The following is a 15239-nucleotide window of genomic DNA, read 5'->3' as shown; positions in this document are numbered from 1 at the left end:
AAGATCACAACTTAAATTCACAAATCACATCAATTTTATTTGTTCGCTGTACTCCAAATCTTTAGAGTCCATATGTTTGTAAGGAACAGGTCCAAATTCAGCCCTTTATCCGGCAATTTTCATCTTTATTCTCAGCAGCGAGCCCGCGCTTGTTATGATTCAAATTTGAAAGTTGCGCCCTCGAGAAGCGTTACGACATGGTTTACGGCACTGATATCAAACGCTCATTGGCTCTCTCACCTGCTTCGTCACAAATTGCGACATGCCGTGTTTCAGACATTTGAAATGAGTGCGCACCTTCACAAACAGAAGCCGCATTCATATTTTCATTGATTAATAAATTAAATCCTGCTCTGTAACCCATAAACTATTACCGCCAGAGAGGACTGCGACTCATCATCATTTGAACTACTTTTGGTACCACTTTTGACATTTTCGCAATAAATAAATTATTGTGATTACGCTTGTTTGTCTGTTATTCTTTTTATATAACAGTATAAGAAATGGGTAGGTTTAGGGGTAGGTGTGGGATTAGCGGCTCAAAATATCGTTTTAATGCTATATTGTTGCTAAAATGGTCATTTTCCTACACATTCCTGTCCATTATGTTTTATTCTTTTAATATTCTGTATAAAATGGGTATGTTTAGGTTCGGGGTGGGATTTAGGGATCTTACATTTATCTATATAATGATAAAAGGAAAATTATACATATATCTTTATGACGAAAAATTCGTAAATATTTTACATTTTTTCGCTGTAAAAACGTAATAATTCTACGTTTAAATGCTGCCAATACGTCCATATTGTACGTTTCAGCACCTATCCAAACGTACAAAAATGTACGTTTTGTGTCTTTGAAAGTTAATTTACGTATTAATACCTACGTATTAACAATGAGACCAGACTGGCTCTTTAGATATTCCACTAACTATAAGTAACTTTGCAACTACATGTCAACTAACTCTAGAGTATTAGCAGGCTGTTAGGTTAGGGTTAGGTTAGTAGAATAATTTGACATGTAAATGCAAAGTTACTTATAGACGAATGTCTGATGGGGAGCATCAAAATAAAGTGTTAGCAGATATTAAGCACATAGTCTACTAATACATAATGAGAGTTAGTTGACATGTAGTTGCAAAGTTATGTCTATAGTGGACCATTGAAATAAAGTGTTACCGTAAAGATTATTTAACATGAGCTAACGTGAACAAAAAGTTGCATTTTTATTATCTAACGTTTTACAGAGACGAAAAAATTGTTGTTGAAAAAATTGCCCAAAAATTGGGATCGCTTTGTAACGTGTCACCTGTGAGGTCATTTAATTGCAGGGCTTGCTCATTCCAGAACAGTGAGTGGCAGGATTGAATGCACCAGGGATTTTATAGTTCATGAGAGTTTAAAGGCATGTTATTCATTTATGCATGTAAGTGAATTATAGTGTAACTGATTGTTTGGCTCTTAACTCTGCATGGTGTCTATAAATCTAAACATCAATAATTTGTCTCTTTATGCATTATTCACAATCTTTTGGTATCTGCAATCAGATATAATTGAAAAGCATAGCAGGTCTGGAAATATTCAAACCATTCATCAATGTCTCACCACTTGGTGTCCCACTGTCCATTCTCTGGCCCCTCAGAGAGACATGAACACAATTATTTAGCTCTGCATATCAAATTGCTCTGTCACAGCTAAAGCATTTTAAATAAAATGGCTTTAGTAAATGTTTTATTTAACTTTTATTTCCCCATGTTTTTCTATTTACTTTTTAACTATGCACTGCATAATGAGTGACTTTGTCCCCCAAACTGAGATGGCATGTATAAATGCTGGCCGATGAATGAATATACATGCAGCCATGCAGGTGTACAGAGCATCATTACATGATGAGGTACGTATTGACCATGCTGTTTTCTTTTTATCTTTTGTTGTTTGTAATTGCTTCACAATCATGACTGTGGTTGTCAATATAATTTTTCCTAAATCAAAAAGAGGATGAAAAAAGAAAAAGAGGAATGAAGCAACTCAGTATTGTTTCAGGCGAATAAGCTTTTAATGTTCAGGAACATAATGAACTTTTATAGTTATTAATGTTCAGTTTTCAAACAGGAAAACTGCTTTTTCATGAAGAGACACTAAATTAAATGGTGGTAAAATGCCTCGGAATGGTAATAAAGCAAAAATGAGACATTTTCTTACAATGATGTTTATGTTGAATGATGGTTTTAATTAGTAGAATTGAATCAAATGTGTTTTTGCTTTCTGAATCCTAGATATATGAAAATGGATCTTGCTGAGGGGGATGAAATTAAAGCTAATTTAAATTTTCATTGAATTCACAAGTCATATTGTACTGACTCTGTTGCTAACCACACTTTTTAAGAACTTGATCAGCTCTGTCAATATATATATATATATATATATATATATATATATATATATAGTTTTAGTAAGATAAATATAAATCAATAAAAGGATTTCCTTCCTAGCGGTGATCTATGGCAAGATGCCCCATAACGTCATCTGAGCCATAAAAGAATAAAAGTAGGACTATTTTACCTGTCTTACAAGGAAGATCTCAGATCAGTCAGTAAAATAGTGGGTGAGTATGATTAAAAAAAATCTAAAAATACTCAATAAAACTGTATTCCCGAAAAATTCTTTAAAATAGACTTTTTATCCAGAACCATATGATGGGGACGATGGGAAAACACATCTTCATCAAAATTGGCAAGATACCTCTTCTTCTTCTCTTTCTGTACATGTTTATCTGTTCTCTGGACATCCTGAGCTCAGCCTTTCAGTTAGCTGGAGGTAACCTTTAACACCTTTTTGTTTTACATTTTCCACTGTTCACTGATATAGTAACTACTGTAAACACAATATTTCCAAATGAGGAAATGTGAATGTGAAAAGCTGGTTACTTTGTGACCACTAATTACTAATTCAACATCACTTCCTCGGAGTGGAAATAAAGCTTTGAGTGGGATGTGTTCTGTATCTTTGGACAGGTAGGGTTGCAGGTGACATATTTAAGGACAACGCGGTCTTTTCTAACCCTGTGGCGGGACTGGTGGTGGGAATACTGGTTACTGTCCTGGTCCAAAGTTCCAGCACTTCCACCTCCATTGTTGTTAGTTTGGTTTCCTCTGGATGTAAGTCAGATGCAGTCGTTACAAACGCAGTATTGCTCTATATATTATAAACCTATATATTATAGATTATTATTGTTACAAAAAACAAAATATTTATACAGCACTCTGGAATACTCAATTCTGATTGGTTAATTGGGACAATATTCAGTTTGCACGTCGAATATGCTTTCATAAAGTAGGCGAAAAGCAGTACGTGGAATGAGTAGTATGTTCGAATTCACAATATTATTTTTATGGCATCACTCCGCTCATTCAGTTTGCTCATCTAGGTAACTATTTTTGTGTCTCTAGAATCACACTGTAAAATTGTTTTTTCTTGTTTCATACAAATGCAAATGGCGCCATCTTATTCTTGTGTAATTAAAATATTAAGTTTTAATATTACTGTTATAACTATTATTTTGCTATGCTGGTTGTTGATATATATATATTATATATACACCGATCAGGCATAACATTATGACCACCATCCTAATATTATTTTGGTCCCCTTTTGCTGCCAAAACAGTCCTGACCCATCGAGGCATGGACTCCACTAGACCCCTGAAGGTGTACTGTGGTATCTGGCACCAAGATGTCAGCAGCAGATCCTTTAAGTCCTGTAAGTTGCGAGGTGGGGCCTCCATGGATCGGACTTGTTTGTTCAGCACATCCCACAGATGCTCAACTGGATTGAGATCTGGGGAATTTGGAGGCCAAGTCAACACCTCAAACTCGTTGTTGTGCTCCTCAAACCATTCCTGAACCATTTTTGCTTTGTGGCAGGGCGCATTATCCTGCTGAAAGAGACCACAGCCACCAGGGAATACCGTTTCCATGAAAGGGTGTACATGGTCTGCAACAATGCTTAGGTAGGTGGTACGTGTCAAAGTAACATTCACATGGATGGCAGGATCCAAGGTTTCCCAGCAGAACATTGCCCAAAGCATCACACTGCCTCCGCCGGCTTGCCTTCTTCCAATAGTGCATCCTGGTGCCATGTGTTCCCCAGGTAAGCGACGCAAATGCACCCGGCCATCCACGTGATGTAAAAGAAAACATGATTCATCAGACCAGGCCACCTTCTTCCATTGCTCCGTGGTCCAGTTCTGATGTTCACGTGCACACTGTTGTCGCTTTTGGTGGTGGACAGGGGTCAGCATGGGCACCCTGACTAGTCTGCGGCTATGCAGCCCCATACACAACAGGTGTCAGGTGTATTCTGACACCTTTCTATCAGAACCAGCATTAACTTCTTGAGCAATTTGAGCTACAGTAGCTCGTCTGTTGGATTGGACCACACAGGCCAGCCTTCGCTCCCCACATGCATCAATGAGCCTTGGCCGCCCATGACTCTGTCGGCGGTTCACCACTGTTCCTTCCTTGGACCACTTTTGATAGATAGTGACCACTGCAGACCGGGAACACCACACAAGATCTGTAGTTTTGGAGATGCTCTGACCCAGTCATCTAGCCATCGCAATTTGCCCCTATCAAACTCACTCAAATCCTTACGCTTGTCCATTTTTCCTGCTTCTAACACATCAACTTTGAGGACAAAATGTTCACTTGCTGCCTAATATATCCCACCCACTAACAGGTGCCGTGATGAAGATATAATCAGTGTTATTCACTTCACCTGTCAGTGGTGTTATGCCTGATTGGTGTATATATATATTGTAATGAACTATAGGTGAGTTCACGTCATGTCGTAATTATTATCCTCATAGTATTCGTAATTACAGTTTGTAAACTGGGAATTTTCTAAGAGCTCCAACTTGCACCACGTGACCACTACACCACCTGGGCACCACAGATTCATTTTGACATTAATTTTGTTGCCATAGAAATGAATAATTGCGAACAGCTCAGAGTAGAATGTCACGTGTTGTCATTTTGTAATTACAGTAATTATGGCGTAAACGCAACATATTTTACTCTTAGTGGAAGCTTTAGGATAATATATACATGCAGATAAAATGATAAAATATTTTAAAGTCAAATCAATATTTTTTTATTGATTTGGTGAGTAGCCATCTAATACTTATTTCCTGAGAACGAACATTTTGTGCATGATAGCAGCCTCCTGGGTTTGTTTTTCTTCATAACTGCCTAAGGATAATTGTTGTACTTAATGAAGCGTGACTCACATCTATTGATCGGCTTTCTACATTTTGTATTTCATACAGTGCTGGATGTTGAATCTGCCATTCCCATCATCATGGGATCAAACATTGGCACATCTGTCACCAACACCATTGTGGCTCTGATGCAGGCAGGGGAGAGAGAGGAGTTCAAACGGTAAAGAGAGCATACAGTACCTCACACTGTCAGCATTCAACCATCAATAAAAAGTTTGGAGCTCTTTAATGACACTTTCTGTGTGGGACTGTTTCAGAGCTTTTGCGGGTGCCACAGTGCACGATTGCTTTAACTGGCTGTCAGTGTTGGTGTTGCTGCCGCTGGAAGCCGTCACTGGCGTGATGAGGCTCGCGTCGGAGGCGGTGGTTGAAAGTTTCAACATCGTGAGCGGAGAGGATGGCCCAGAGCTCCTGAAAGTCATCACAGAACCCCTCACCAAAAGTATTATACAGGTGCTGCTTTATTCTGTTATCAAATCTGATTCGCTGATAGGGATATTTGTTCCAGGACCAACAAGGTTACCTTTCTTTCTTCTGTAAAACACAAAAGAAAAGTTTTAGAACATAGTTGAAAGGCTGTCAATTTTGAAAAATCCACCATAAAGGTATCAAAGAAGTGGTCCATATTACTCATGCTCTGTAGAAAAGTTTTCTCAAGCTATACAATAAATGTTTCAGATAATATTGTTCTACATTTTGCACTGTTCCTCACATAAATCTGGCTTCACAAGACTTTAAGGCCGTTCACACCAAAGGACGATAACTATAAAGCATAATCTTTCTACTTCTATGAGAATATGGAGGTCCACACTACAACTATAATTATAAAGACACAGAGGAACAATATTGTTGCAATCACTTTCAGAATTATATTTTGCAGCTGATGAATGATAAAAAACACTGTCAATCAGAATCCACACAACTATAAAGAGCTTAAAGGGTTAGTTCACCCAAAAATTAAAATTCTGTCATTAATTACTCACCCTTATGTCGTTCCACACGTGTAATGCCTTTGTTTATCTTCAGAACACATAAGATATTTTTGATCAAATCCGATGGCTCAGTGAGGCCTCCATTGACAGCAAGTTAATTTACACTTTCAGTGCCCAGAAAGGTACTAAAGACATATTTAAAACAGGTTATGTGAGTACAGTGGTTCAACCTTAATGTTATGAAGCGACGAGAATACTTTTTGTGCCAAAAAAAACAAAATAACAACTTTATTCAACAATTTCTAGTGATGGGCGATTTCAAAACACTGCTTCATGAAGCTTCGAAGGTTTACGAATCTTTTGTTTTGAATCAGTGGTTCGGAGTGTGAATCAAGCTGCCAAACTCACGTGATTTCAGTAAACGAGGCTTCGTTACGTTATAAGTGTTTCGAAACGTTTCGAAATTTAAATTGTTCACCACTAAGGGGCGATAATCTCTGTGAACCCATGAATCAAGTCTATAGGTTTTACCTGATCTCTGATCAGATTTATACATTTGTAGATGTTTAATTAGACATTAGTAGGTCTATAATTAAAAAGAATAATAGTAGTTAATAGTCTCTTATTGGCCTGTTTAGCTGAGCCGTCCATGGAACAAACAAAACTACAGCTTTACTTTCATTTGTTCTTTGTTTATTTTGTGATTAAAGTTATGTTTAACGTTCACCGGTTCCCACCTCCTTCTTCCCTGAACTCAAATCTTTTTACAGTTTGAAAGTGACTTCTGTGTGATTTACAGGATCACTACAGTCAAAGAGTATAGAAACCAAGAGGCGGAACTCTGATGCTTTTTTGGTAACAGCCACTAGGTAGCGCTTCGATAGTGCGGCAGCCATTTTGGTGCGAAAATGCCAACTGGACAACAGCACAGCTACACAGAAACAGACAGAATGACAACGAAAGTCACCCAAAATCGCCGAATCTCACAGCCAAATCAGAAGCACAATAGAAAATTTATCAAATTAAGTCATCAGTAACTTTTATGACACAGTAAATGTTGTATTGTCTTATGTTTTATGTTATCAGTTGTGGAATCCAACAATTAAGTACACATTTGAGGTAGTTTTAGCCTACTTTATTGAGTAAAGCAAGTCTTTATCGCTTCTCTTATTGTGCTCTTATTTTGTTTTTTGACCTTTTTGGAACTTGACAGCCCTTTATAACCGTCTATTTTCATTGAATGGAAAAGATCAGCGTGACTGTTCTTCAAAACATCTTTTGTTTTCCATGGGAGAACGAAAGTTTGGAATTACATGACATGAGTATAATTAAATAATGAAAGATTTTTCATTTTGGGTGATTTATTGCTTAAAGTACATGGCCAATTGGGTGTCATTATAAAAAAAAAAAAAAACTGGTCATTAGTTTTCTTGTTAAATGCTTTGGAGCTTGTTAAAACTTGTGTAGCCTAATTAAATATCACACTGTTTGCCCTCCAGTACTGTCATTAATCTTAGAGTTTAGAGTTAAAAGACATTTTTATTTTTTCCCTTTCAGCTAGATAAGAACGTAATCATAGGTATAGCAACAGGCCAAGAGGTGCTGCGCAATAAGAGCCTGATAAAAGTTTGGTGCCAGAAACGGATCACGGTGAGTGATGTCTCTGTTTGCCTACAGATGAAGATCTTTGATGTATTCTTGCAGCACATGACGTTATCTAAATTTTTTATCCACAGTTCCAAGAGAATATTTCTTTCGTGCTTTCAGAAAACTCGACAGTACCAACCACATCACTTTACATGAATGCCGAAAAATGTGAGTCAAAACTCTATCAAATTTCAAAGGAATAGCAAACAAAATGGACAAAAACACAGCAAATAGCCTTCCTTTGATCAATAGTCATTTCATGCATACAGTTTTAAATAAAACAGAATTGTTATCCATTCAATCTGGCTTCAAACTTTAAGATTTCTAATACTAGAGCAATGCCTTATTCAAACAATGCACCCTTTTTTCAATCCTTCTGTTGACTGTTTGGCTCTTCTGCATTTACTCGGAGCTCTGTCTGGGCTAATAACGGTCATTTATTCTGTATTAGTACATCCTGTGAGAGAAACAGTCACTGAGTCATATGCTTGTGTAAAAGACTAACTACACATTCGACATCAAAAACAGTAACAAACAGCGTACATGCTGTATTAGGAAGCAAGATGTTTTTAAACTTTCAATGAGCTTTTGAGTCATCCTGCCTCATATATTGACTTTGAGGTAATATTTTTTATCATCTTTTGACCCATCATAATGAGAAAAACATATGTAATATATCCATATTTATCAGAGGACAGTCTGACTCAAGCTATCAATTATAAATTATTTCTAGAAGCCACTTTTTTGGTGATGCTTAAATAATGTTTTTTTTTTTTTTGTAAGAATCTGAAATCCTCTTTCTACTAACACATCCCATAATCAGCAGCTGATGGGCTAATCACTGTTAATATGAACACATGCCTGTCAATGCGTGACTGACGGGCACATTTCCGCAAGAGACTGGAGATGTAAATGCATGTGTGTGTTGGAGCAGGCACTCATCTATTTGTGGAGACGGGATTGTCTGATCTGGCTGTGGGCTTGATTCTGCTGTCTTCCTCACTGCTGGTGCTTTGCACCTGCCTCCTGCTGCTGGTTAAGCTTCTCAACTCCCTCCTCCAGGGACAAGTGGCCAAAGCTATCCAGAAAATCATCAACACAGGTGAGAACTACCAGTTTATATGTGATTGTGAGGAGGTATGTGAAATGTTTATAAAGATTCCTTAGATGTTATTTTTCTTATTTGACCACAGATGTCGCTATAATGCATCTCAACACATTGTTATGCTCTTATGAATCTTGATGGTCTGATCAGAACATCAACTTTTATGAGATTTATTCTGAAAAGTTTAGATTAAAAAAAAAAAAAAGTCATAATATAGTTATATTGATCTGTTGGATATTAAAAGATGTATATATATATATATATATTTTTTTTTCATTTTATATATTAGTGATTATTTTTATTTGAAAAATGTCCAATACTCCTTACACATTATCCTCACATATTAATATTATAATTCATTGACTTATATACACTATATTGCCAAAAGTATTGGGACACCCCTCCAAATCATTGAATTCAGGGGTTCCAATCACTTCCATGGCCAAAGGTGTATAAAATCAAGCACCTAGGCATGCAGACTGCTTCTACAAACATTTGTGAAAGAATGGGTCGCTCTCAGGAGCTCAGTGAATTCAAGCGTGGTATCGTGATAGGTTGCCACCTGTGCAAAAAGTCCATTCGTGAAATTTCCTCACTACTAAATATATCACGGTCAACTGTTATTAGTATCATAACAAAGTGGAAGAAATTGGGAACAACAGCAATTCAGCCACGAAGTGGTAGGCCACATAAAATCAGAGTGGGGTCAGCGCATGCTGAGGCGCACAGTGCGCAGAAGTCGCCAACTTTCTGCAGAGTCAATAGCTACAGACCTCCAAACTTCGTGCGGCCTTCAGATTAGCTCAAGAACAGTGAATAGAGAGCTTCATGGAATGGGTTTCCATGGCCGAGCAGCTGCATCCAAGCCTTACATCACCAAGTGCAATGCAAAGCGTCGGATGCAGTGGTGTAAAGCACGCCATTATTGGACTCTAGAGCAGTGGAGACGTGTTCTCTGGAGTGACGAATCACGCTTCTCTGTCTGGCAATCCGATGGATGAGTCTGATTTTGGTGGTTGCCAGGAGAACGGTACTTGCCTGACTACATTGTGCCAAGTGTAAAGTTTGGTGGAGGGGGGATTATGGTGTGGAGTTGTTTTTCAGGGGTTGGGCTTGGCCCTTTAGTTCCAGTGAAAGGAACTCTTAATGCTTCAGCATACCAAGACATTTTGGACAATTTCATGCTCCCAACTTTGTGGGAACAGTTTGGGGATGCCCCCTTCCTGTTCCAACATGACTGCGCACCAATGCACAAAGCAAGGTCCATAAGACATGGATGAGTGAGTTTGGTGTGGAGGAACTTGACTGGCCTGCACAGAGTCCTGACCTCAACCCGATAGAACACCTTTGGGATGAATTAGAGCGGAGACTGCGAGCCAGGCCTTCTCGCCAACATCACCTCACAAATGCGCTTCTAGAAGAATGGTCAAAAATTCCCATAAACACACCCCTAAACCTTGTGGAAAGCCTTCCCAGAAGAGTTGAGGCTGTTATAGCTGCAAAGGGTGGGCCAACTCCATATTAATCCCTACGGATTAAGAATGGGATGTCATTAAATTTCATGTGCACGTAAAGGCAGGCGTCCCAAAACTCTTGGCAATATAGATACATGAATAATGTGAAGTTTTACTCAATGCAGTAACTCATGCACTCGATTTCCCAGCGAAATGACAGACTAAGTTGTTGTGCTTCAACAAATAAGAGCACGGGAGAGAGAAATTAAATAGGGGAAGGGAGAAACAGTGCCAAGAGAAGAGAGATGTTCACTTGATGCTCTTAACCCTCTCTAATCCACCTGCCCTTCTGATGGCTCGACAAGTGATGGTCTAACATTGCTTCTGGATTTATTGTAATTAGCTACACAGTGATTAGTCCCAAAACTCTTGGCAATATAGTGTATATGGTTTAATGGTTTGTCTTTCAGATGTATCTATGTCTGGGAATCTGTTTCAGTCATTATTCAACTAAACTTTCAAATTGCATACATTTACATAGAATATTTGATTTCATAGTTGACATTCATTATGCCTATTTCTTGTTTTTATGAATTATTAAAAAAACTGATATGATGTATTTTTGCAAAACTCAGATAAGAGTTGGGTACAGTAAGTTTACCCTAGGGTAATTTTAATTTGCCAGCTTATTTATTTCTGTTTATTTACCTTAATAATTGTACGCTGCATGATTATCTTGTACATACTAAACTCATCTCTAAATATGTTATAATTTAGGAGTAAATGCACACTGCCCTATTGAAACATTTCCCTTATGATGGGGTTTATTGGTGGAACCACCCCTGAATCAGAACCTAAATTGACCAAGTACAACATGTTCCTGGATCAACATCTTTGTTGACCCTGGAACAACATTCCAATCAACCAATCAGATTTGAAAGACAAGTTTACAGTTTATGTAAAGATTAGGCTTACAACCAGGGCTAGGTGCTTCTATATCAGTGTTATTCACCTATCATTTCCCTCTGATTTTAGGGATAACTTATGGGTAGGGTTAGGTTTAGGGGCAGGGATATGGTTGGAATGTTGAAGGAATGTTGTTCCAGGATCAACAAAATATGCTGACCCAGGAACCCGTCTAACTCTTACAGTCTTTGAAAGAACTTACAGACTCCAATAAACACTTTCCAAGAGTTTCCAAGTGTGCTGACCTTTCCAAAAACACACTGAGAATTTCATCCAGTTTTTCAGTTTAAGGAATCCCAAAGGGAGCCTAAATTATATTGTCATTTTTACAGCATTTTCAGGAGATGTAAACAAAACACTTTCCTGCAGACTTTCCTTTTCCGTTTGGATGGTTGAGTGGCTACCTGGCCATTCTGGTTGGTGCTGGCATGACCTTTGTTGTTCAGAGCAGTTCGGTGTTCACTTCTGCCATCACTCCTTTGATAGGTGAGTCCTTCTTCCCTTAGATGACCAGGCTGAACCTATGGGCAAGAATGTCAGCAAAGTGCTTTGAATTTTCAAATTATCTAGCTGGGCACCCAGATGACCTGAGAAATTCATTACACCCAAGATCACCTCTGAGTAATGCACTAATATTTGCATTTAGACACCACTGAGCCTTAGAGGAGTTAATCTTTAGCCCTCACAGGGTTGACTTCCACTCATTCGTATTCACTATGAGCTTTGTGCCCTGGGAATAAATGGTCTGTTCTGGCCGATGAATAATGTGAAGTTTTACTCAATGCAGTAACTCATGCACTCGATTTCCCAGCGAAATGACAGACTAAGTTGTTGTGCTTCAACAAATAAGAGCACGGGAGAGAGAAATTAAATAGGGGAAGGGAGAAACAGTGCCAAGAGAAGAGAGATGTTCACTTGATGCTCTTAACCCTCTCTAATCCACCTGCCCTTCTGATGGCTCGACAAGTGATGGTCTAACATTGCTTCTGGATTTATTGTAATTAGCTACACAGTGATTAGACTTTCTAGTGAGGCATGACAGATTATGGATCCACAGCTTCCTAATTACACTGCCTGGGAGACCACTAATCCCAAGGAGCTTTAGAGCTGCCACAGAAGTCGTGCAGACAAAATTTTTCAAACATTATTTCTTCTTTTCAAAGGCAAACACAGAGGCAGTCTTTTCAAACAATTGAAAGCTTCTAGGGGTCAGTGACAAATAAGAGTGTCAATGATGGTGTCAATGATCATGGTCATACATGGTCATCCAATTTGCTCCTAATAAGGCTGGATTCACCTTATGGGAAGGTCTCATTAGTAACAGAAATCATCTGCTCTGGTAGACTCTCATGTTCATTGTGCTTTCAGGTATTGGTGTGATAAGTATCGAGCGGGCCTACCCTCTGACCCTGGGATCCAATATCGGAACAACCACTACAGCCATCTTAGCCGCATTAGCTAGCCCAGGAGACAAGCTAGCTGCGGCCTTTCAGGTGATGCCATTTGAGACCTGAACATTCTCAATTAATTAAACAGTGTCTGAGTTAGAGGACTCTAGGAATGGCGGATTGATCTTAGAATATTGATGCTTCCGATAATACATAACGTTGTATCCTGTCACTCAAATGAGATTACAGTAATTAGCAAACAACAGCAACCCAACTGTCCAATCAATTCCCAATGGACAAAATCAAGTCTGCCCTACATTCAAGAAGTTCACTCAGATATATGTCACAATAGGGAAGAAAAAACATTGAAGCTTCTGTTTCATGTCGACTTTAACAAATGATAACACAGAAGTCAAATATTTTGCAGTTTAAAGGCCAGATTTACTAACAGCTTGTGCCAGCGCAAACCCTCTTTTGGCATTAAAAAACTACTGTTGAGATTTACTAAAGACACGCAGTGCAAAATTAGCACTGAAAAGGCATGGACTGGGTTGTTTTTGCAGCTGAATTTATTGCATATGCATTTGTAGGCGTTTCCCTTTCAGATGCAAAATTCATGGGAGAGAGTATTTAAATGAATCACGCAACGCGATTTACTAAGGTTTGCGCTAGTCAATTTACTGGTATTTGCGATTATTTAACGCCCCAAAAAAAGCATGCCTTAACCCATTTTGCGACATGGCTGCAATTGTTGCTGCTAGGAGGAGACGCCGCAGAGAACAGAGAGCGCGTGGTAGAAGGGAGAAAATATTTTCCACTTATATAATTTCTTTGGAATGCCAGAGGAAGACGTTATCCGAACATATCGTTTGCCAAGCCATGTTGGCCTATATATATGTGTACGTGTTTGTCAGATTACATGTAACAAGTTGCGCCTGTGTCGACCCGCACCTGATGAGCATCAGCTCTGCTTATTTGAGACGCTATGCTAATTTGCACTGCTCTTGGTAGACTGGGTTGGTCATTATGTAAATGATTTGACTATGTCTGTGTTTTTTAATTTGCGCGTCAACAGTAGATCACGCGCAAAACTTGCCACTCTCATCGGTGCATTTGTGGAATTGGTATATCATAGGCGATATTGGCCTTGATAGCACTAAAGGGGCTGAAAATAAGTTGTGTTGCTCATTCCTAGAGGACTCAGAGCATGCAGAACCTGATTTCACCAAGTACAACATGTTCCTAGATCAACATCAGCATCTTTGATCAACAACATTCCAATCAACCAATCAGATTTACAGACAAGTTTACAGTTTACAAGTTTACAGTTTGTCAAGATTAGGCTTACAACCAGAGTTAGTTGCTTCTACATCAGTGTTATTCACCTATAATTTCCATCTGATTTTATGGATAACTTATGGATAGGGTTAGGTTTAGGGGTAGGGATATGGTTGTGTTTAAATTTTCGGACAGGAATGTTCAACAAAACAAAATATGTTGATATATGTAGGAACGCGTCTTAACTTGGCAAAATCAGGATGTGCCTCAGAGCACAGATCTACTATACTGATCGTCTGTTTGTAAAGCAAATAAAACCATGTCCCATCCCTCATGACGCTCTGCTCATTGTCTCTCTCAGGTTGCTCTATGTCATTTCATCTTCAACATTCTGGGCATATTGCTTTGGTACCCAGTTCCTCTTACCCGTCTCCCCATCCGCATGGCACGATATTTGGGTGAGCAGGACGGCAAAATATCGGTGGTTTGCTGTGCTATACCTGATTCTGTGCTTCCTCCTTCTGCCATCCATTGTCTTTGCCCTCTCCATGGCTGGATGGCAAGTTCTGGTGGGTATCTGTGTACCATGTGTTGCTGTCCTCCTCTGCATTGTTGTTGTGAATAGATTGCAGTCACAAAAGCCTCACCTCCTGCCTTCATGGCTGCAAACCTGGGACCACCTACCTCTCTGGATGCACTCACTCAAACCAATGGATACCATCATCACAAGAGTCACATTGTGCTGCAGGAAAGCCCGGAACAGTGATCAGAGCTGCACGTCTCCCGAGGATCTGCCACAGTTGACAGAATATGAAGATGAAAAAAATCACATGCCTTTGCCACAAAATAGCCCAGCTTTGATTTATGATTATGAGACTGAGGCTGTTTTTGACTCATTGAATGGCAAGAGCAGCAGGCTGTAGACTATACATGGTCCATTAAATGCTTTTTGGTCCTTAAAATGGTTTCTCTTTTCACATTGTGATTAAATCGGTTTCCTCTCTGCGTGTTTTTCTGAAGCTAAACTACCTGACACAGCCACAGAAATTGATTCATACAATGGGGTACAAATTAGGGCCTCTTACAAAAATATTTTTTCCTTTATTCAGTGAGAGATGCTTAACATTCAAATAAAATGTTGATCGTCAATATGAGTGTATTATATAAGCTGTTATTTTCTATTAATTTTATA

General features: G+C 38.8%; 1 protein-coding gene across 2 annotated transcripts; it reads left to right on the top strand.

Moving 5' to 3' along the window:
- Positions 1-1511: 1511 nt before the first annotated feature.
- Positions 1512-14802, top strand: slc34a1b (solute carrier family 34 member 1b). 2 transcript variants are annotated; one of them, XM_051876675.1, is made up of 12 exons: positions 1512-1893; positions 2492-2604; positions 2687-2816; positions 3014-3157; positions 5326-5437; positions 5535-5730; positions 7767-7859; positions 7946-8024; positions 8791-8958; positions 11714-11867; positions 12750-12874; positions 14409-14552. In XM_051876675.1, exons 3-11 carry the CDS (start codon positions 2693-2695, stop codon positions 12841-12843), a joined length of 1164 nt encoding a protein of 387 aa, XP_051732635.1. In that variant the 5' UTR covers positions 1512-1893; positions 2492-2604; positions 2687-2692; the 3' UTR covers positions 12844-12874; positions 14409-14552. The 2 variants fall into 2 exon arrangements, with proteins under 2 accessions (XP_051732635.1, XP_051732634.1); XM_051876674.1 differs by having other exon boundaries at positions 1516-1893; positions 11751-11867; positions 14409-14802.
- Positions 14803-15239: the final 437 nt, after the last annotated feature.

Source organism: Ctenopharyngodon idella, chromosome 21 (assembly GCF_019924925.1).
Source record: "Ctenopharyngodon idella isolate HZGC_01 chromosome 21, HZGC01, whole genome shotgun sequence".
In the NCBI taxonomy this organism is placed as follows: domain Eukaryota; kingdom Metazoa; phylum Chordata; class Actinopteri; order Cypriniformes; family Xenocyprididae; genus Ctenopharyngodon; species Ctenopharyngodon idella.
Note: the sequence above shows the minus strand (reverse complement) of the source record. Positions and strands in the feature narration are given on the sequence as shown.

Excerpts from the sequence above, each read along its gene's own strand:
- slc34a1b (XM_051876674.1), top strand. The coding sequence starts at position 2,693 with ATGATGGGGACGATGGGAAAACACATCTTCATCAAAATTGGCAAGATA. Across the intron at positions 2,817-3,013 it reads AGCCTTTCAGTTAGCTGGAG|GTAGGGTTGCAGGTGACATA; the intron begins GTAACCTTTAAC and ends ATCTTTGGACAG. Across the intron at positions 5,731-7,766 it reads TCACCAAAAGTATTATACAG|CTAGATAAGAACGTAATCAT; the intron begins GTGCTGCTTTAT and ends TTTCCCTTTCAG.